We start from the raw sequence: 22,288 nt of genomic DNA, 5'->3' as shown, positions 1-22,288 counted from the left end.
AGTTTCCTCTTCATTTATTATTTATGACTCTACTCTGATTTTTTGTTTTATGGTTACCATGAAGTTAGTATAAAAGATCTCATAGAAGAGATAGTCCTTTTTCTGAGAGCCTCTAATTTTCAATAGCCTATTCAAGTTGCATCCCTTCCCTCTTCCCCTTCTCTGTTTTTGTTGTCACAAATTATTATTTTTTGTGTTGTGAGTTTGAGACCAAATTGAAGTCATTATACTTATTTTTGATATTTTCTCTCCCTTTATGCTTTATGTTACAATTAGGTGTTTACTAATCTATTCTGATAAAGAGCTGCAATTTTCTATCTTTTTGTCTTCTTGCTCAAAGTTTTGTAAACCTTTGCCTTTTTCTTTCAGGTAGGAGAGCTCCGTTAAACATTTCTTGTAAGGCAGTTCTAGTGGTGATGATCTCCCTCAGTTTTTGTTTTTCTGGGAAACATTGATTCTCCATCATATCTGAGGGATAATTTCACAGGATAGAGTATATTTGCTGACAGTTTTTGTCTTTCAAGATTTTGAATATAACATTCTACTCTCTCCTAGCCTGTAAATTTTCTGCTGAGTAGTCTGCTGAAAGCCTGATTGGAGTGCCTTTTTACTTTATATTCTTCTCTCTTGCTGCCCTTAATATGTTTTTCCTTGTCATTGACTTTTGACAGTCTTCACATTACATGCTTTGGAGAAGGTCTTTCTGCATTGAGGCAAGTAGGAGTTCTATTAGCTTCATGTAATTGCACGTCCAGTTCTTTCCCCAGGTTTGGGAAGTTCTCAGCTATTATTTCTTTCAACAAGCTCTCTGCTCCTTTCTCCCTCTCCTCTCCTTCTGGGATACCTGTAATCCTGATGTTACTTTTCCTAATTGAGTTGGATATTTCTTAGAAGATTTCATTTGTTTTTTAATCTTAGTTCTCTCTCCTCTGCCTGAATTATTTCTAGATTTCTGTCTTCCAGCTTACTAATTCTCTCTTCCATATATTCTGTTTTATTTTTAATGCTTTCTTTCTTATTTTTCATCTCATTGAGTTCTTCATCTCCTAATTTCTATTTGTTTTGCTTTTTTGTTACAGTTTCAATTGCTTTGGTGAAGTACTCCCTCTGTTCATTAATTTTATTCCTGAGCTTATTGAACTCTCTGAGTTTTCTTGTAACAGACTGAGTTTCTCTATGACATCTATTTTGAATTCTCTGTCAGTTGGATTGTAGACCTCTGTGACTTCAAGTTTGATTTTTGGAAAATTGTCATTCTCTTTCTGTTTTTCTATATTACAGTAGGGCTTCATGGTATTTGATGAATTGATTCTCTGCTGGTGTGTTTCTGGTAGTAATCACCTTTCTTATTTGGGTACAGCTTTGGTTACTTTGATTCTGAGCTTATTCTGCTCACATTTGAAAGCTTGCACTTTACACCCTCCACTGCCTGTGCTAGAGGTGTCATGGGTGTGCTTTCTGTGCCACTTATGCCTCTGAGGTTACTGATGCCTTACTGCTAATAATGTTGCTGATGTCTCAGGTGTCACCACTGGGGTCTGAAAGCACTTATGCTGCTTCATGGGTAAAGTGTGTTTCATGGTACTCCACTGGCTGTGTGTGGGCTCTCCATGAGCTCAGATGCTGCTGTGCCATGCACCATCCATGCTGCTGCTCCTGGGTTTTCTGGAGGTGCTTGTTGTACCACTGCCAGGGGTGCTGGATTCATGGGTGTGGCTGTCACAGTTGGGGCATGGGGCCCTTGTGGCTTCTATGCAGCCTCCACTGCTACTGAGCTATTGGTATCTGGGTGACCAGTTCTTCTACAGTTCCTGAAGCCTCTGGTCACAGGTTCCACCTGCCACTGCTTTGAAGGAGCAGTATTTATGCAGGGAGAGGTTGTTGTTGCTGGTTTCTGTGTAACCTCTGGTCTTTGGTGCTAGCAAGTGTATTTTAAAAACTCAGGTCAGCGTCCCCCATCCCAGCCAGGCATATCTGAGTTTTATATATTATCACAGCTATTGGAAAGATATGGCCCCTTCCAGGGGTGAAGGAGAGGCAGTGTGTGCTGGATCCACTGGGATATGAGCAGGGAGCAAGACACATGCATTTTTTCTCCTGCTCCTGTTGCAGTTGCTCATATTTGTGCAAGCCACAGTGCCTGTTGTTTCCACTCCACTGACAGTCACATGGGCCACTGTAATTTCAACTCCTGCAATGACTGTTTACAGGCAATCATATATCATTGAGTGCAGATCATGTGTCTCTATTCCAATAAGGATCAGGTCCTCAGGGTTTAGAAATTTCTGATCACCAACCAGTTATGGCTATAGATACTACTGCCTGCTCATTGTCCATGGATGAACCTGCAGGGTGAAACCTACTTATTCCCTGAGATTCTCCTGAACTCCCACAAAATTCTCATTGTGGACACCCATCTCCAAAATTCATGGCCCAACACAATCCTAAGGTCCCAGAAATACAAGATGAAGTAATTTCCATTCAGAGAAATTGTTCATGAGAGAACCCATATTTGATGCCCAATGAACTTTTTGAATCCAGAATTCCTTCTCAGGACATTTTGTGAGAAGAAACTACTTACAGGCTTCATACTCTTATGAGGAAAGGTCTTCATTTGGGGGCAGGAGATGCTGTTAAATAAAGGATGTTTCTAATTTTTCTGCTGTGTTTGCTAACTCAACTGCTTTTCTCTTTAACTTGTTTCACAACTTGAACTTGTTTCCTTAATGGGTTATAGCTTCAGTCATTGTAGCAATAAAGTTACAGGAAAGTAGAGGTCAAAGGGAATATGGATAAGAATCAATCTCCCCCGTGCCTATGGATGAGACTTTGAGGGTGGGGGGGTGTGTGTGTGTGTGTGTGTAAACAGACTGGATGCATCTAACCTGGAATGGAGAATTGAAGAATTTCTTGTGTAACAGGGATCAGAGAAGACACTATTTAGCCAAGTATCCCATTATTTCTATTTCTCTCAGCTCATAGGTAGGTTAGGAAAGAGCTGGAAATGAAAATACCAAAACACACAGGGACACCATCATGTGCTGCATGAAAATGCACTGCAGCAACATTTGCTCTGCTGTCTCACTGAAGAAGAACAGGCTTTACTTCATTCCTGAGAACTATTGTAGGCTTTCAGCTAGCTGCAAAAGGTGAGGCTGACCAGGAAAGGAAACACCAACCTACACCATTGCTGAGGGAGCCCATGACCAAACGCCTGACCCCTACTCTATCACTCTAAGTTGTGATGCGAACCAGCAACCTGAAGAATGGAGATTGATCTGGGAAAACCAAGAAAAAGTTTACAATTGAGAGAGAATTACCATGGAAATAGAAAAGAATGTAAAATCAACTTAGTACATTCATTTAGATTAAAGAGGCTGTTCCAAAAATTAAAATAAAAAACAGACTAAAAAGCCTTGAAGAAGATAAAACTTCCTTCTATTATGAGGAAATATTTATTATGTGCACTTACAGTATTCTTAAGTATAGTCAGTGCCACATAATGACATTTCAGTCAACAATGAACCTCACAAACGATGCTAGTCCCAGGAGATTAGTACCTTATAGACTAGGTGTGTTGTAAGCTATGACATTTGCATAGGTGGTATTTTCTATATGTTCAGAAAGATGGAATCACCTAATGATGCATTCAGAAAGTATCCCTGTCATTAATTGATGCACTGCTCTATAGAGAAAATGTTTACAGTAGATCTCTAGAACTTATTTATCTTACCTAACTGAAATTTTGTATCTGTTTAACAGAAACTCTTCAAAAATTTCTTAAGACATTAGATCTCATGTTAAATGTCCTTACTACAATTTTAAAAAGATTGTTTAATTGATATCAGACTATTAAATAGCAAAGTCAAAAAGAATGTTTATGGCAAAAAATAGAATTGTGTACTCGGATAACTATCTGTAAGTTGAAATAAACACATATGATGATATAAGGAAATACAAATTTCTTATTTAAATGATGAAATTAAGAAATGAGATCTGTGATTATTTAATCAAGTTATTCTATTTCAAAGCAAAGCAAAGATGCTAATATTTAAAGTAGATTAATATACATTCTGAACACTACTTCAAATCACAGAAAAAAATTGATCAACACCAATCTTGATCAGTGCTCATATGCTAGGTAATGAGAAATTTATTACAAATATTTCATTATTAATTCTCATAATATCCCTATCAAGTAAGTCTTACTATAGTTATTTCTGATGATAAACTGAATCCAATTAAATTTAACTTAATAAGGGCCAGTAATTAGCAACATCACTAGATAACAAAGTTCTATCTGACTTCAAAGTCCAGGCTATTAAGTATCCACAGTGTTCACCCTCTATATCATGTCAACTGCAAGAGAACCCTGGTCATGGAGTAATTCATCCTGGTTTTAGTCATTACCATGACTTGTTCCTGCTTCATTAAAGGCTATATAGATTGAGCATATCAACCTCTATTTCACAGCACCCAAGATTTTCCCATGATGCTCTCAGCTGCTTCTGCAGATCAGCATTTCTTGGGTTCTTACTCTTACCCCACATCCTAGAGACTCTGGCTCCTACTTAGGGATGTACTGCAGAGAGGGGCACCCCTGCTGGAGAAACACAGAACTAATTCTAATCCAGCCTTCTCCACTTATTAGCCATGGACACTCAGGAATATCTCATAACTTATATATTCTTTTAACCACCTGATAGGATTTCCTCCTTCTTATGACATTTTTGAAGATTAACTGGGATAAAAATCCCCTATTTATATACATTTATACACATAATTATATATGTGTGTGGGGGTGTGAGTGTAAGTATGCATGTGTATGTATATAGCATTCCCTGCCCAGGTACTTTCTATTGTCACCTCCCTGTATCTTTATGAATGCTCTCTGCATCAGGCTGCCCTAGTTTATAATACATACTTCTCTAGGAAAATTTGTGCCTTTGCTATCCTGGGTAAGTCTATCCCTCATCCTGAATTTGAAACCGGTTAAAAAAGAAAAGAAAAGTACATAATATTACATGTATGGTATATACTCAACTGTTTTACCAGAAGGAAAAGGCCTGAACACCAGAAGCCTGCCCCTTATAGGAGTAGCTGTTCCTAGAAATGGCTCCCTCTGCTGAACATATTTTGGAAACATACTTTTGCAGTATTCTAACTGATTAATAATAAAGGAGCTTAAAAACAATCCCAGCCTTAGCATAAAAAGTTCTATGGAAGAATACCGGAACTGGAGTAGTCTTGACAGTGGAGTCTGGGAAGTTAGGAAATGAGACTTCAGTAGAATCCATTATTCTTCCTCTAAAGGGCACAAACATGTTGCACAGGACATTAACAAAGCTTGCATTTTTCAGTAATTATGAGAGAAAATATTTATTATAATTTACAGGACACTTAGCTGCTTTACATTGAGTGACACTTAGTTTTTCACAAGGATTTAAGAGTTAAGTGTAGTTTTAAATCTGAAATTGTATTTTAGGAAAAGGGAACCAGAATTTATTCATCATTACACATCTTTAAAAGAAGAGATAGGATAGGAACTCAAACACTCTGTACACAAAATCTTCACTTTCGGTACATATATGGCTTATGTTTTCCTTTATTTGACTTTCTGATGAACCTAGTATATCCTAGGCAACAAATAAACATGCACCCAAAGACTCCTTAGTTGTTTTTGGTATGTGGAGGGTGATTACGGACTGTCCTAGGTAATGTGCATGGTGGCAGACAGGCTTTGCAAAGTCTCTTCAGATCAATGATAAAGGAAAATATGAAGAAATGGGATGGCAAATGTTATATCAATACTGCTCTGCCTTTAGGAGGAATTATATGCCTTTCTTTGAGAACACAAACAATGGTAAATGAGCATCTCTCATAATGTGAACCAGATACACTGTACAGCCCAAGGATGTGTAAAAGTTTTAAAGCAAAGAAGGGATACGTCAGGAAGAGATGGTGTGAATGGTGCAGATGAGCTCACATATAGAGATGAAACCCAGGACAACGGACACAAGAAATGGGTGAGGGAAGAAGGCGGCTCAGGAGCTTGGTGGACACAGTGTCATGGGAGCTGGACAGTTCCAAGGATTGAAATATGGATAAGAAGGATCAGAAAAGCGACACTTAGAGAACTTGTAGATGAGTGACCCATGGTTTGTGACATTGAAAAATGAGACAGTGCCTCCTTCACAGTCTAGGAAAACCCCAACACGATGGGGAGGAACAGCCATGGAAATAGTCAAGACCTTTGGATCAGAGGTGGAAGAGTCCTCAAAGGCATTATACTCTGATTCATTCTGTAACCCTACAACCCAGTAGCCATGTTGAGGTGTGTATCTGGAATAAACATTTGGATGATTTAGATTTGATTCAAAAGCAAACCCAGAACTCTTTTGTCTATTGAATTTCCGTTTGTTACTGCATACCCCCAGGATCCAAGCAGTCTTCCCAGACACATCTACTTCCCAATAATATTTCCCTGAAGAGAAACTTTGACAGCCCAAGATATCAAAAGCAGACAAATCACATGGAAATATATTCCCAAACATAAAAGGGTGCACAACTCTCACTTGTCTCTGATCCGCAGATACAATGATACTTGAAATAGCGTTGATTGGATTCAGCATCACATCAACTGTAGGAAAAATCACAGGGTCGTTAGGAATGTAGAGTACTTGTGTCTTGTGACATTGTGAGGAGGAATATTGGGAACTGACTGGCAAGAACTTGTGTTGATGAGTCAGAGATGAGTAGGACACTTTAGAACCGTTCTATTACGTATGTTTGGAGAAGAACATGAAGCTAAGGTCATGGGGCCCAATAGTTACTACATCTTCTGAAAAGGGATCAGAACATGGAGAATTGAAGACCCTGGAACTTCTTACCCCAGTAGCATTGGATCTCTGTCAGATCTGAAATGACAAAAGTTGCAATGATGTTGTTAGAAGCAAAGGAGTAAACACTGACACCTGTCTTCTCTCTAGAGTGGGGTCAGGGGAGGGGAGCCCTATAAGGCTATGGACTGGTGAATGAGAGGATAAAGCAGACACCTGGCCACTCCTCCTTAGATCTGATCATCTTCAGACAGGATCTCTCTCTCCTTGCCGGGCCTACCTCTTCCCTTTTACCCTAATCTAGAAATAACATCCACTCTCCCATTTTGCCCTGATAGTACAAGAACTCCACACTCACACACTTCTCCTGGCTCTCCTCACCTTTAAACACTTTCAGCATACCACTTAGATCTGGAACTCTGAATGCACGCTTCAGTTTCTTGGAAACCATTTTTGGCTTTTTCAAGGTCCAGGTCTCACTCCTAGAGAAGACAACAATTGATCGTCATACACTTCTGACCTTATGCTTCTCCAAGACCACCTCACCTATCACTCCATTGATGCACTTAAATTCTCTTCACTGAGGAGCTTGAAGAGAGGGGAGAGGAGAGCCCTGACACTTCAACCAGAAGAAATATGCTCATGTCTACCTTTCTATTTACTCTCGGTGTGATCTTAGGAAGGTCTTCCCCTCAAAGAAACTCCAGATTCTTCCTTCTAAAATGGAAAAGTTAACCCCATCCTTTCTACCTGTTAAAAATAATATAAAACTAGATGAAATAATGGTGCCTTTAAAAGGTATTTGATGTTTCTAAAAGAAGTATTTGATACAAAAATAAGTCACTGTCATCTCAGTGGTTCTACCAGGGGAAGGCCAGAAATGTGAGGTCCTAGGCAGATGGTCAGTAGAGAGTCTCCAGAACCTGGCTACCAAGGGGTTTAGGTTATCAAGTGTGGCTCTCCTGTGTTAAAAGTTTGAAGAGTCTCAAAAGCCTGTTATCCCAGTACAGATGCCCAGAGATTAACATTTGAGGGGACATTCTCTTGGGAAATATTAGAAACATTTGGAAAAGAAGAAGTTATGATGACCAAATTATTGGTGGCCTGAATTTTATGTGTTTTGGAAGACCTTGGTAATGCCAGGTATGTAGTCAACTTTAGACACAGGAAAACCATTTTTGCCATGAGATGCTAAAGTGTTCAAGAAGGGATTCATTATTGGTACCAGGACCAAACCCACTATTCCCCAAGACTTGTCTATTTTCTGGAAATATGAAGAAAACCACCCTCAAAGATCTTGTTTTTTCCATTCTCAAGAAGAAAAGTAAATTCCCTTCTGGCATATTTGGGGACCTGGTAGATAAAGTGGACAAATTCCTTCTCGTGATAAGATACACACCTAAGAAATATAGAAACAAGAGCTGAGGCAGAGACAGATTGACTAAAATGAGTGAAGTCATAGAGTTCTGATATAGCAACACCTCATTTCTAATGCTTCTATTTGCCCTAATTCTGTGACCACCCACCACCCAAATTTCCTACCATTGACAACTGTGATCTGTGATCAGCAGTTTGAAACAATATCATACCCAAATTTCCCAGCTCTGTGATTTCTTTTTGAATTGTGATTAATCTCATGATAAAACTCATGACTACAGTTCTGCCTTCACACAAAAATGGACCATACCTGGTCTTACATACATACCTTCTTATGAGGTTGTTCACATCCTGGGGAGAAGAGAGACAACATGAGCTAAGCATAGAATTGTTAGATTTACAAAATAAAAATGGCTACTTAAATTTTAATTTTGGAAAAATAACAATATGCTTTAGTATAAGCATGACCTCTGCAAAATATGATATCCTTTTACTAAGAGATGATGTGTCATTTATCTGAAATTCAAATTTAACTATACATTCCATATTTTTCCTAGCAACCTTGAAGGATGTGAAGCCCTCCTACCTTACAAAGTTTTACCCAACTTTCTCCTCACATCCCTAGCACTCTTTGATTTGTTGAATAAATTGATGGTCAGAATATGGGGGATGAAATGTAGAGATGAGACCCAGACCAACCATCCTTGAGGACTCATGTGAGGATGTTAGAAAGATGCTTGAAGTATGTGAAGATGGGATATATTTAATAGGAAGAGGTCTATTATTGTTTTAACTACATTTATGAGTAGACTTTATTAATTCATTATGCTTTTATTTATTCTAGAGACAAATAAGGTGAAATATACTATTTGCCAGACATCATTCCAGGCTCTGGGGAATCAAAGATGAATAATTCATAATAGTCCTCAAGAAGTATATATTGTGTTGCTGCAGGTACAAAAAATAAGCACTTTGTGTAAATGTTTCTCTGGCTGCCCTCTACTTACTGTATACTCCTCCTACATACTGCCTATAGGTGATCTCATCAGATATTAAGTATGAAATAAGCCACAGGAACCAGCACCTAAAAAAGTTTAAAATGTAACCTATTATTTGCGAACTATTTACATGCCATTGTCTAGAATCTTACTAATTTCCCTTTGATCACTGTCTTAGTAACTACAGTATCTTACCCTAAATTCCAAATTGTACAATCCATATCCTCAACTTCTTTTAGCCATCTTCTTTTCCCTATCATAACCATTACATACTTTATTTTTTTGAACAGAAATGTGCCAATATATTTGGTATTCTCTTCTCCACCCTCATTCCTTGTACACCACAGACTTGACTACTAGTTGACTCTACATCCTCAGGAAAAGTTTTATTTTCTGTAGTAGGCTTTTTAAAGTATTATTATTATTATTGTATATGACAAAAATCCAACTAAAACTGACTTAAATTTAAAAGAAAGAAGAAGAAATTGAGGGGGCAAGTAGAACTTCAGTCATAGCTACATATTTAAGTGAAAATGTTGTCATCAGAATCTGTTCTTTTTTCTCAAAATTTTATTTTCTATCTGCTACATTGACTTTCTTTTCAGATTTTATATGGCATCAACTTGAATGTCTTGGTTTAAATGGTAAACTCTGGTATTTTACCCCACAGAAAAAAGAATTTCTCTTTCTAGTCATGACAGTAAAATTCTAAGACATACAAATCATTGACCTGAATTGGGTCAATGATTAAATGATAAAAATAATTACTGCATCAGAGGTAAACAAATGGGAATCATATATGCCAATTTACCTAGAGTTGAGAAACATACACTCTCCTGATGCTACTGATTTTATCAACCATAATCAACTACATGGACTGAGTGTTGAGATAATTCCACAAAGGATAATTCAAGAGGTTGTTACAAAAAACATAAAAAGATATTTGAATTGAGATTGGACAGACAAACAAAAGTCCCATGCAGTCCACCCTTTACCTGACTGCCACCTCCTCACTCTATTTACCAAATTATATTTTTTAATGGCTAAATATATTACAATGGTTATAATAAAATTAAAAATGGATGACTTACATCATATATAATTTATAACAAAATCAATTAAAGATTTAAAACTATAAAATTGTTGGAAGGAAACATAGAGTAAACTCTTCATGATATTGGATTTGTTAATAACTTCTGAGATACAACACAAAAAACAAAGGCAATAAAAGAAAAATAGATAAATTGGATCTCACAAAAGTAAAAAGTTTTGTGCATCAAAGGACATTCTGAAGAGAGTGAGAGACAATGCACTGAAAGGGAGAAAATATTTGCAAATCATATATCTGATAAGGTATTAATATACAGAATATACAAAGAACTCCTACAACTCAACAACAGTCAAAAAACAAACAGCCCAATTCAAAGAATGGGGAAAGGATTTGAATAGATATTTCTCCAAAAAGATATACAAATGTCCAATAAACATATGAAAAGATGGTCAGCATTATTGGTCATCAGGGAAATGTAAATTAAAACCACAATGAGATACCACTTCGTACTCTGTAGGATGGCAAAAAACTCATAAAAAGTAATAAGCGTTTCTGAGGATATGTAGAAATTGGAACCCTGGTCCATTCATTGCAGCTATGAATGTAAAATGATGTGGCCACTATGGAAAACAGTTTAATGGTTCCTCAAAAAGCTAAACAATTACTTTTACGATCTATCAATTCCACTCCAAGGTTCATATGCAAAGGAATTGAAAGCAGGGACTCAGATACTTTTATGCCAATGTTCATTGCAGCATTATTCCCAATAGCCAAAAGGTGGAAACAACCCATGTCCATCAACAGATGAATAAATAAACAAAAGGCCCCATATACACACAATGGGAAATTATGCAGCCATAATAAGGAATGAAGTTCGGAAACATGCTACGGTAAAGATGAAGCTTGAAAATATTATGCTAAATGAAATAGGCCAGAGAAAAATGGACCAGTATTGTGTGATTCCATTTACAGAAGTACCTAGAATAGGCAAATTCATATAGGCAGAAAGTAGATTAGCAGTTATTAGGAACTGGAGTCAGGGGGAATGGGGAGTGGGGAATTATTACTTAATTTCTACAGCAATTATCAATTCAATTGATGAAAAAAATTTAGGAGTCAGTAGTGGCAATTTTTGCACAACACTGTAAGTGTAATTAATGTACTTTAAAATGGTCAAAATGACAAATTTTATGTTATATGTTTTACCACAATTGTTCTAAAAATTTAATAATGTAATATACCAAACACTATTGAATTTTGCACTTTAAATGAATGACTTGTATGATATGTGAATTATATCTCAATAAAGTTACTAAAATAAATGGATATGAGCCCTTTTCTAGGGTAAAAGATCTAAACTGTCATCTATTCCTCAACTCTACTTTTAAGCCCAGCATTTCTGTCATTTTCATCCGTATCAGTCTAAACCCAGCTCCTCATGGTCCAGCAAGCAATGTATATATGATAAAATGATTCATTCCAAACATTGCCAAAAAATAGTCCAGATTACAGAGAAACTGTCATCTGAACTCCTGGTTGGCAAAACTGGGGAGTAAAGACCACTAGCCTGTTACACGTTATAACAATTTGAAGAATTGCCAAAACTGAAAAAGTTTCTTGATTGGCCCACACGTCTGCCTCAGCTCTACTCCTGTCAGTAGTGGTGCATGGCCCTACCCAAGAGGAAAGTTGTAGAGAATTTCCAATATGTGACCATAGCTTTCCAACAAGTACAGTCTGGCAGGTTGCATATTAAAGTCTGTATATTGCCTCAAGAATGGAACAATTACAGGCATCATTTCCCACAATTGTGATTCACCTTTCCCAACTAAAAATATTGTGTGATTTAACTTTTTGTATGGCCAATTATATGAGCTATAACAAAAACTAGAAATCTCTTCCAGTAGACAGATTTGTATCCAAGAGTTTAACTTATTTGTTAGCATGTGGACATTATCCTAGAGTTCATTTAAAACAGGTTATCAGCCCCTTTCCCTAATCTGCATTCCAATGAATAGGCATTAATAGCGTATTCTTGTGCCCCTATCTCAGGTAGGAAGTTGACCATTTCACCTTTGTATGACTGCTTTGTCAGTCTCTGGCTCTTCATTAGTCCCAGTCATAACTCATGCTGTGCTTTCATCCTCTCTGACTTTGCTGGCACTAATTTTAGCTTGGAATTGAAAAGCTGGGCTATGCTGTGAAAAGAACCAGCCTCTATTAGCAACTTCAACTGGAATTTCTCAGTCCTATGGGTCATTACTAAAGGCTAAACAAAATAGCCACACATCAAGTCAACAGTCCCACTGTACAATAAGTGATTGTGTAAGAGCTGCCTCGCTTCCATCTTCCATTTGTAGCCCAATAAATACAGGGAATCATTTACAAATTACTCAGCATTGTGTTTATTTCAAATGACCAAATACAAAATCAAACAGGCTTGATCAGAGAGAAATGAAAGTAGATTGTGCTAAAACAAATAAATGAAATATCCAGTAATCTATCTGACTCCAGGAATAGCAGATCTGATGAATTCAAATGATCACAGTGGTGTGCTATTTATGAGCTTATGCATTTCTGTGTTAGTGTCACTCTGAGGTTTCATGTGGTCATCCCTAGACAACTGAATATTACTTTTGAATAATTTTAATGGGAAAATGTCACATTCATAAATATGAAATAGAGAAAGAAGAAAAGCATAAAATAAGAATTTATTAGATCAGATAAGAAGAAACTGAAAAAGGAAAGAAAAAATAAGGGAAATAAAAGAAACAATATCAGAAAATAAGCAAAACTGGATTTATTTATAGATGACATGATCCGGTATGTAGAAAATCTCAAGGAACATGCTGATGGGATTCAGGGCAGGCCCCAAGATGCTCCCCTCTGGTATGTGGATTATTTTGAGCTGAAAACAATAAAGGCTCAGACTCAGGAAGAACATTAAACCTTTCCCCGCTAACCACTTAAAAGAAATTTAAAATGAAGGGCTAGGCCCAGGACAGTCCATCACCATAGATAATTCTGGGTTTTGGTGTCCTGGGAGTCTCCTTGCTAAGCCCACTCTTATCAAAGTTCTATTTACCAAACATCTGCTTTTCCATTTCCGTGTGAGTTGCCTTCCTCCCCTTTGAAGTCCCAAATCACTACCCCAAATGTCCTCCTTGTCTGTTGCTGAAGATACTTAAACAGGCAGCCTCGGCCAGTTGGCTGAGTTACTCAGTTTCTCCTGAGTTCCTCCCATGTATACATGTTATTAAACTTTGTTTGATTTTCTCCTGCTAATGTGCCTTTTTAATCATTTGACCAGCCATGAGAACCTTAAGGAAAATGAGAGGAGGATTCTCCCACCTCCCAGACAACACACATACACACTAATAAAACTAGCAAAATAGCTTAGGAATATTGTGCAATACAAGATCAATATAAAAATCTATTGTATTTTTTATTACTAGCAGTGAAAAATACAATAAGAAATTAAAATATTTATTTATAGTAGTTTCAAAAATAATCAACTCAAAAATTGAAGATAATAAGTAAAAGACTTTTGTGCTGGAAATTACAAAATATTGCTGATAGAGTTTAAAGAAAACCTAAATAAATGGAGAGATTTTATTAGGATGACAACACTCCTTGAATTGTTCTTTAAATTCCATACAATGCCTATGAAAATCCCAGCAGGCTTTTTAACAAAAATGAACAAGACACCTCAACATTTTCATGGACAATTCAAAGCACCCAGGGCAGAGTTTCTCAACTTTGGCACTACTGGCGTTCTGACCAAGATGATTCTTCATCATGGAGTCTGCCCTGTGCATTGGAGAATTAGCAGCATCTCTGTCCTCTACCCACTAGATGGCAGTAGCATTCTCCAAATGTTCCCTGATGCCAGGGTGGTTAAATTGTTCCCACAGAGAGCAATAGACTTAAATAAAAAATATTTCAAAATAGAATTGAATAAAATTGTTTCAAATTTTTTTCAAACAATTTTGGAAAAGAAGAACAAAGTTGGAAGACTTACCCTAACAATTTCAAAGTTTTGTAGGAAGCCACAGTAATCAAAAGCTCAAAAAATTATTGCCAGAAAAGACATATAGATCCATGCAGAAGATTGATAATCCAGAAACAAATCCTTACATTTACAGCAAACTGATTTTTAACAATGGTGCCAAAATCAATCAGTGGAGGATAGGAAAGTTTTTTCAACAAATTTTGAACTGAATTGTTCATGGTTTAACAATCATGAACAAAAATTCTTGGATTTTATAATGTGTAAGTAATACAGCAAGAAATATTGCTTTTTTGTAAGGCAGAGGTAAAGATCCAGCAAATGAAAATTGATTACCCCAGTATTGGAACAAAAGTTAAGTAAAGAAACTCTTGTTCAGCTAACAAAGGAGAACGGCAAGAAATAAAGCAGAGAAAATTTGAAATTTCCTGAATTTCGCAACATACTTCACACCTTAAGATCACAGGTACACCGCTATTGCCATAGAAAAAAGTTTAACATTCATGCTAGGCACACCTCATCCATCAAGTCTCTACAGGTTTGCCCCCCCATCCCTCTCCAGCCAACACAAACACACAGAAGAACACATGCACATTCATACATGCACATCTCTCACTCAGGTATCACATAGTCTAGCCTCACATTTTTCACTCCTCAACAATAAAAAAATCAGACATAAACAAAGATTCATGTTGTTTGCTTGTAACTAAGTTTAGTGAAGAGAGGCCTTATAAATACTAGCTAATGAGAGCCTATAAAAATCTTCTCTCCTAATTTTTGCACTCTCTTTTATAAATTAACAACCATGGGAATTTCCCTTCCCATTTGCACATTGAATTATTCCTATGAGCCCTGAAATGAATGACAGAGAAGAGGCACTGAAGGGCCAAAGGAACCTTTTAACATCATCAGGAGGAAGAAAGTGCATGGACCCAGAAGGGAAGAAACGTTAAGTCTCTGTGTTTTCCCCCAAATCTTCTATGTAGGAGCTCAATCCCAAGGCTTACCTGGAGTGTGTCTATTGATGATACACACGTCTGACGCTCCAGCTCTGCGATGAGCTCTTTAATGTACTGACTCTGTTGGACCAGCTGGTCTTTAGCTGCTACCAAGTTCTCCAGCACAGTCACCTCATCTTCCTCCAGCTTTCGCAGCTCCTTCTGCTCCAAACTGTCCAGGATGCCTCTCATTTCATTAAACCCTTTCAGAATCCTCTGTCTCTCAGTCTGCATATGATTCTTTGGGAATGAAAAGAGAAAGAAACCGTCAGTTGTGTGGGCCTGGGAGCCAAGGTAAGAACCCTTTTCCTCAGGGAGTTCCAGTAATAGGAGGTGAAATCAATGAGCAATTCCTGGGAAAGCCATTTTTCCTGCTGTTTTCCCCTGAGCTCCTCCCAAACCAATATATTCTCACCTGCTCTATCAAGGTGCATTCTGAGACACAAAGTGACACCCGAAGGAGGCCTGGGTTATAGACACATGTCCTGAATGATCATGCTGCACTGTGTATTAAACCCCTCCACCCATACCTCCTGAGTAAGGAACCCTGGGCCTTTCTCAACGTGTGTTCTGGGAGCGCCAGAGCCTCAAAGTTGATGATGGAAAAGGGACATGGGATTCATGAGTTCTTTTTATATTGCTTCCTTCTATGCTTTTGCCACCAAATACATGGATTCACTTGTGATATGTCTAGTCTCCAGCCCTGAACATCCAACAAAGAAGGAATGAAATGAAGACTAATCAAACGTCTTCCACACACATTCATTCTGAGGTAATAAAGAGAAAGGAGCCTCTGTGTGATTGGACCAAAGTGCTGCCCAGCTTCCTGTCTCAGAACTCCCTCAGGAAAAAATCTCTTCCTGCCTTCCAGGTAGCTCTCTCTTCTCTGACATCAGCTTCCAACTCCTCAGCTTCCTGCTGCTCCTTCTTCAGCTTCTTTAGTGCTCCCTGGAGCTTGTCCTGTGAGAAAGGAATCATCAGAGTCAAGCTATGAGATTTCTCAGCACCCGGAGAAAGGGGGAAGAAATCACGCTCATCTCAGAGGAGAATTAAGTTTACAGAAACAAAACTAAAATTTAGAATCTAGGATGTAGACAAAAATCTTAGGAGGTGAATATACTCTTTAACCCTGGGAGATACAAGTTCATCAAGAATAGTCTCTCTTTCCCTACAATAACTGATCCTGCAGCAAGGAACGTCTTTTCCACTCATTGATACTTTTCTCATGTCCAACCAACCATGTTTCCAAAAAAACCCTTCTGCTGCGAGGGAAAGTCGGAACTTATCTTGGGACACAATTCTCCACTCATCTGACTTTTCTTTGCTGAGAGTTTGTAGTCTAGGCTTATTCTTGAAAGAAATGAATGCAAGCACAGAAATGTCCTTCAAGCCTCAGAGCTGAGCAAAGGGTATGGAAAGGTTGCAGGACTCAGTTCTATGACAACAAGGATAATAAAGTAGGATAGAAAAGTGATGGTTTCAATTTAGATAACATTCTGCCATAACTTCCTCCACCCTGGGGCCTACCTGGATTTCCATGACCGCTTTCTCCATGAAGAATATTTGGTGACCCTGGTGCTCCAGAGACGGCACACAAAGCCTGCAAATGGCCTTCGCATCATTCTTACAGAACAAATGGAGCTTTTCTCCATGGTGCTCACAGAGATCTCTCTTCTGCCACTTGTGTGGGCTCGTGTTGACCTCCCTGACTCTCTCCACTATGGTGGCCAGGTGCGGATTAGGCCGGAGGTTCCCAGGCTGGTATCTTCTCTGGCACACAGGACAGCTGCACTCTCCCCCTAGGTGGATCACTGACTCCTTGATCTTTGCAGTGATGCAGGCTTGGCAGAAGCTGTGGCCACAATCCAGGCTCAGGGGTTCTGTCAGGAGCTCCAGGCACATTGGGCAGGTCACCTCCTTCTGAAGATTTACCTGTGCTGAAAAATCCATTGCAATTCTCCCCTTGCTTCCTCTGGTCCTGACTCCTGGGGCTCTTCTTGCTCACAGTCTCCTGCAGGGCTGGGAATGTTGAAGGGGGCAGGATAAGAAAGGATGAATAGAAAGGATATTGATTGTGCAGAGATTTACAAGAAGACAAAATGTTAATATTCAACAAATAAATGAAAAGAAAGAAGAGGAGCAGATTAGTGACAGAATGAAAAGAGCTCTGTGTCATAATTTCAAACACTTTACTCTTAGTTTATGTTGCATGACAAATTTCACCCCATCAGGGCAATGATTCTTAGTTTCTCTTCTCTGACTGGAGAAAAGGACAAATCTAGGCCCTTGCTACCAAGAACCTTATACAACACATCATTTGTCTGCCTTTTCTTTTCCACCTCAAAATACACGCTCCAGGTAGATATGCTAACCCCACAGTTGCCCCTGGGCCTTTGCACATGCTCTTCTCTCTGCACAGAATTATTTTACCTCTGATATTTGCACGATTCCTTTTTAAAAACAGTTTTATTGAGTTATATTTACATCAAATGCATTTGTTTCAAGAGTACAATGAAATAATTTCTAGTCAATTTATGGAACTGTATAATTATTATCACAATCCAATTTTAGAACAATTCTATCACTTGAAAACAAAGCTAATGCCATGAGCAGTTACTCCCATTCTGAAAGTGAGACTCAGGCAACCACTAATCTCCTTTGTGTTTATATAGATTGGCATTTTCACATCAATTCACGAAAAGGAATCATAATACATGGTCTTTTGAGTCTAAATTCTTCCACTTGGCATACTGCTATTGAGATGTATCTATCCTGCCTCTCTTTCCCTATGGCAAAAACACATCCTCAGTATTAAAGGCACAAAGTGCACTGCTGCCTCAGAGAGTTTGCACTTGCTTTTTTCACAGCATGGACTGATTCTCACCTGATGTCAGCATGATTCACTCACACATTTCATTCAGTCTCCTTGTACATGTCCTCTTATCAGAAGGACCTGCTCTAACTCACCTACAGAATAACTGCCAATACTATCACTTGCTGTACATTTGCCATATGTCTCTTATTTTTATTACAAATTATATGACATCTTTCTTTAAACGTCTACATCTTCCTCCTAAAAAGTAATCCATTCACAAATCAGGCATGGTTTTGTTCACTATGTATCCTTAGTACCTGGAACAGTGCATCACACATGGGAACACAATGTTTGTTGAATATGTAAAATTAGAACTTTCTCATCTCTCCATTGATGATTAGACCTTCTTATCAGCTTATCATTTTTTCTTTTCATCAATTAGCAGTTCTCCAATAGCTGAGAAGTGTTTACCTCCACACACTTGTCCCAGACAGAGCCTTCTCCACCCTCAAACTCATTCCCCAAAGGCACCTACAGAAACTGCAAGAACCACAATAGGGAGGTAATTCTCTCATTAACAATTTTATAACAGTTACAACTTACAAATTACTTTGACCTATTTATTCCTTATATAAAAATCCTTGACAAATAAGAGTACTCCCTTTCTTCAGACGTATAAATAGAGTCAAGTGACTTACAGATCATTCTATTTATGGAGATCATTCTATTATAATATGTAGGGTTGGGGTGAACATACCATCCTCGGGATCCTCCTTCAGAGTTCTCTCCACTACTGCACAGATTTTAGCAAAGACAGAGGTAAAGATTGCAAGTACTAAAATTATACCCAATGCTATGGGCATGTAGAAATGCAGAGATCAACACCAACTGGGTGGTTCTGGGGAGTCTTGCATTTGTAGATGTTGGGATTTTACCTTGACGTGGACATAAGGCAGGGATGTTGATAACTGCTAAAGGTGTATGTTTTTAGAGGGAAAAGAAGGTTCATATACTCATAGGATCACACACATGACAGAGATCTGAAGAACATAAATTCCAATGAGGCATCCGCTGGTCACGGGAGAGAAGTCTCAATAAATAAGGGAGATCATAGAGTGGAAAGATAATGTCTATCCTGTTTCAAACATGCTAAGTGCTATTACAGGTTGACTTGTGTTCCCCAAAAAGATATTGATGTCCTAACCCCAAGTAGGTGTGAATGTAAGTTTATTTGGAGATCATGGCTTTGCAGATGATCAAGTTAAAATGAAATCATTAGGGCGGGCCTAAATTCAACACAACAATATCTTTATAAAGAGGGGAAATTTGGACACAGACAGACATGCACATGTGGAGAATCCATATGAGACAAAGGCAGAAGGCAGAGTGATACATGTGCAAATCAAGGGGCACCAAAAATTTCCAGCAAAATACCATAAGCTAGCAGAGAGACATGGAACAGATCCTTCCCATACAACCCTCAGAAGGAACCAACCCTACCTACACCTTTCATCTTGTATTTCTAGCCTGAAGAATTATGAGAAAATAAATTTTATTTAAGTTACCCATTTGTGGTGCCTTTTTATGGCAGCCCTAGAAAATAATATTAATGCTTATTTTTCCTTCATTCATTCTTTATTCTATTATTGAAGAAGCAATATACCATTGAAATTCTCCCCACCTAAGATAGAAAGACAGATACAGAAACAAAATATATGCTCCCCTTTGGAGATGGGACAATGTAGAAGTTTTTACAGTAAGGTATGGACCAACTAGGTCCTGAATTTCCATCTCACTGCTTCCCAATGGTCTGCACAGAGGCTTTCTGTATATGTACAGTTTAGACAAGAAAAATGAATGTTTCTCCCCATTGAGGACAACGTGGAGAAAAAGCTCTCTGAGGGCTTGAGCCAACATCCTTGAAACTTCTCCTGTTCCCTGAGATAGGAACTGCCAATGGGATGGTGGACCTGTTCTCGGCATCCATAGACCTGAGGAAACTCAGAAACATTGCATCTCCTCCACATTCCTCTATACTCAGAGCTCTCTCTTCCGCCACCCTTTAGATTCCAGGGTTTAATCTCCCTCACATTAATGACCCTGTCCCCAGGCACTCTGGCTCCCAGGTCAATTAGTTTCAAAGAAGTCATTTGGTAGCAGAAATCATCTTGAGAAAGCTACCCCTAGTCTTATCTCTTCTCTCACAGTCAGTTCACAGACAATAGTATAGCTCTCACTTCAAATTACAGAATCTTTCACAAAAATTCCAGGAATAGCTTCCCCACTGGTCTCCCCACAACTGTCATTGGTCTCACATAGTCTGCTCTCATCACTGTTCATACCAACAATTAGAATGATTTTTAAAATATACATCAATTTTGTCACTCCTCTGCTCCAATGAATGTCATTCAGCATGAATTCATCTTTATCATAGTCTACTTAGGTGCATATTACACATCTTTTGCTATGGCCTCATCTCTCTCAGCCCACCTCCTATTCCTCCCCAACCCACACTGGTTGCCTTTATGTTCCTTAATCACTCTGGAGAAAAATCCATGTTAAATTCATCATCTCCTTGAAGACTCTGCTCAGAATAACATTCCCACACTGAGACTTAACTTCCAATCTGTTAAAAATTGTGAAGCCCTTTCCCAGGGCTCATAGATCCTTTGCCCCATTACAGCCCTTTCAGTGTATTATTGTTGTTTCTTTGTTGTACTTTTGTACCATAGTGAGTTTCATCTTTTTGCACACTACATTACTCTTTTATGTTTGTTTACTTTTTCTCTCTTGACCCAGAATATAATCTTTTGTAAGCATTTAACTTTTATTGTGTGTTCAGTACATATGAATACAATTTTTTCACCATAGCTGTATGCTTTTGTTCTTGTGAATTTAATCAGAAATACCAAAAATTTTTAGAAATTAATTTCCTCCTATTTATTGAGCCCTGTACTAGAACTGAGTGGATAATATATACCATCTGTGAACCTTGTCCAGGTGTAAGGCACAGACTCATGACCACTGAAAAATGAGAGGAAAAGATGGTACACATCAAAACATATGTAACATAGAAATCAAGGAACAAAATGTTCAGAGGTGAGTTTAAGAGGAGGTTCTTGTTGAGAAATGACAAATTCCTTGTCTTAGCTCTGTGCGAAGAAAAATTGAGTAAGGAGTTGAAGTAATAAGCAAGGGAAAGGTGTTCACCTTCACAGGGTAGATAGTCAACACTACAGAAAATGAAAATAGTGAGGATAACAGCCTGGAGAAATAATGGTCCCTCCAAGAAACAAACATGGATCTTTGTCTTTTTAACCCTCCCCTCTTTAAAGGTCACTCCTTTCCCAGACTCAATGCTCTCCTCCTCTGCCACTTCAGCAGAAACCCTACAAGCTGGCTCTCTTTGTTAATTCAGAGTAGCTTCAGAACCACAAAGTAAACTCACCCAAACACACTCATTCTGTCCCTCCCAAAGACTGCTGCCCTTTGCCCTCACAAACTACCCTACACACCTTTAGGCGAAGAGGAGTAGTCTTGACTTGATGGAGATCAGGTGCAGGATTCACTCTCTAAGACAGAAGCCTCTTCTTGAAGAGGAATTTCCCCACAGGGTTTGGGTGAGAAAGGACAGTTAAATTTGTAGAAGAGAAAATGAAACACAAGAAGTAGAACAGAAACTTAAAAACAAGAAACGAAACCACAGAAGCAGAAAAGAAACTTAAAAGCAATAACAATGGGAGGCTCCAGGTAGGACACCAGCGGAGGGTAATGCTTCAGTATGTTCTAGAGTCTGTACCAGAAAGGCACCCAATCACTGCTTTCTTATTCGTCTCCCAGTTTAGTCCCGCAAAACATTTGAATAGGAAGAATGTGAATTACAATGATACATTATACAGCTTGCCTGAATACTCAGAATTTCAATGCAATCCTATAATTATTAGTTAAGCTTATCCTATATTCAGATCCTAAGCAAGTCATTAGGGATAAAATAATGATCCAGAAAAACTTGGCAGCACCTGACCTCTTGTAATGCAGAGTGTGATGGAAAAAATAATCAGTTATAAAGCCCTGTAAATTAGAGCTGGCACAGTGAGTATTAGTCGCTGTCACTGTGAATGGTAAAAATAAAACTAAAAAAAGTTTCTTGAGTATGAGCCTATTGAGACAATATTTTCACAACATTATTGAATCTTAGAAG

The 22,288-nt window shown here is 38.2% G+C and overlaps 1 protein-coding gene across 1 annotated transcript; it reads right to left on the bottom strand.

Moving 5' to 3' along the window:
• Window positions 1-5,352: 5,352 nt before the first annotated feature.
• On the bottom strand, window positions 5,353-21,903 carry TRIM22 (tripartite motif containing 22). The gene is made up of 8 exons (XM_005612111.4): window positions 21,603-21,903; window positions 16,800-17,291; window positions 16,137-16,232; window positions 15,282-15,512; window positions 8,545-8,567; window positions 7,221-7,321; window positions 6,891-6,917; window positions 5,353-6,640 (listed from the first exon to the last, which is right to left on the bottom strand). The coding sequence occupies exons 2-8, from the start codon at window positions 17,220-17,222 to the stop codon at window positions 6,045-6,047; spliced, it is 1,497 nt and encodes a 498-aa protein (XP_005612168.1). The 5' UTR covers window positions 17,223-17,291; window positions 21,603-21,903; the 3' UTR covers window positions 5,353-6,044.
• Window positions 21,904-22,288: the final 385 nt, after the last annotated feature.

Source organism: Equus caballus, chromosome 7 (genome assembly GCF_041296265.1).
Source record: "Equus caballus isolate H_3958 breed thoroughbred chromosome 7, TB-T2T, whole genome shotgun sequence".
Lineage (NCBI taxonomy): Eukaryota > Metazoa > Chordata > Mammalia > Perissodactyla > Equidae > Equus > Equus caballus.
Note: the sequence above shows the minus strand (reverse complement) of the source record. Positions and strands in the feature narration are given on the sequence as shown.

What these genes read in the sequence shown, in the direction of transcription:
- TRIM22 (XM_005612111.4), bottom strand. Translation starts at nt 17,222, where the DNA reads ATGGATTTTTCAGCACAGGTAAATCTTCAGAAGGAGGTGACCTGCCCA. An exon ending in AAGAGAGAGCTACCTGGAAG is followed by an intron (nt 15,513 to 16,136) that starts GCAGGAAGAGAT and finishes TCATTCCCAAAG; the next exon opens with AATCATATGCAGACTGAGAG. An exon ending in TATGCTGAAAGTGTTTAAAG is followed by an intron (nt 6,918 to 7,220) that starts GTGAGGAGAGCC and finishes TTGTCATTTCAG; the next exon opens with ATCTGACAGAGATCCAATGC.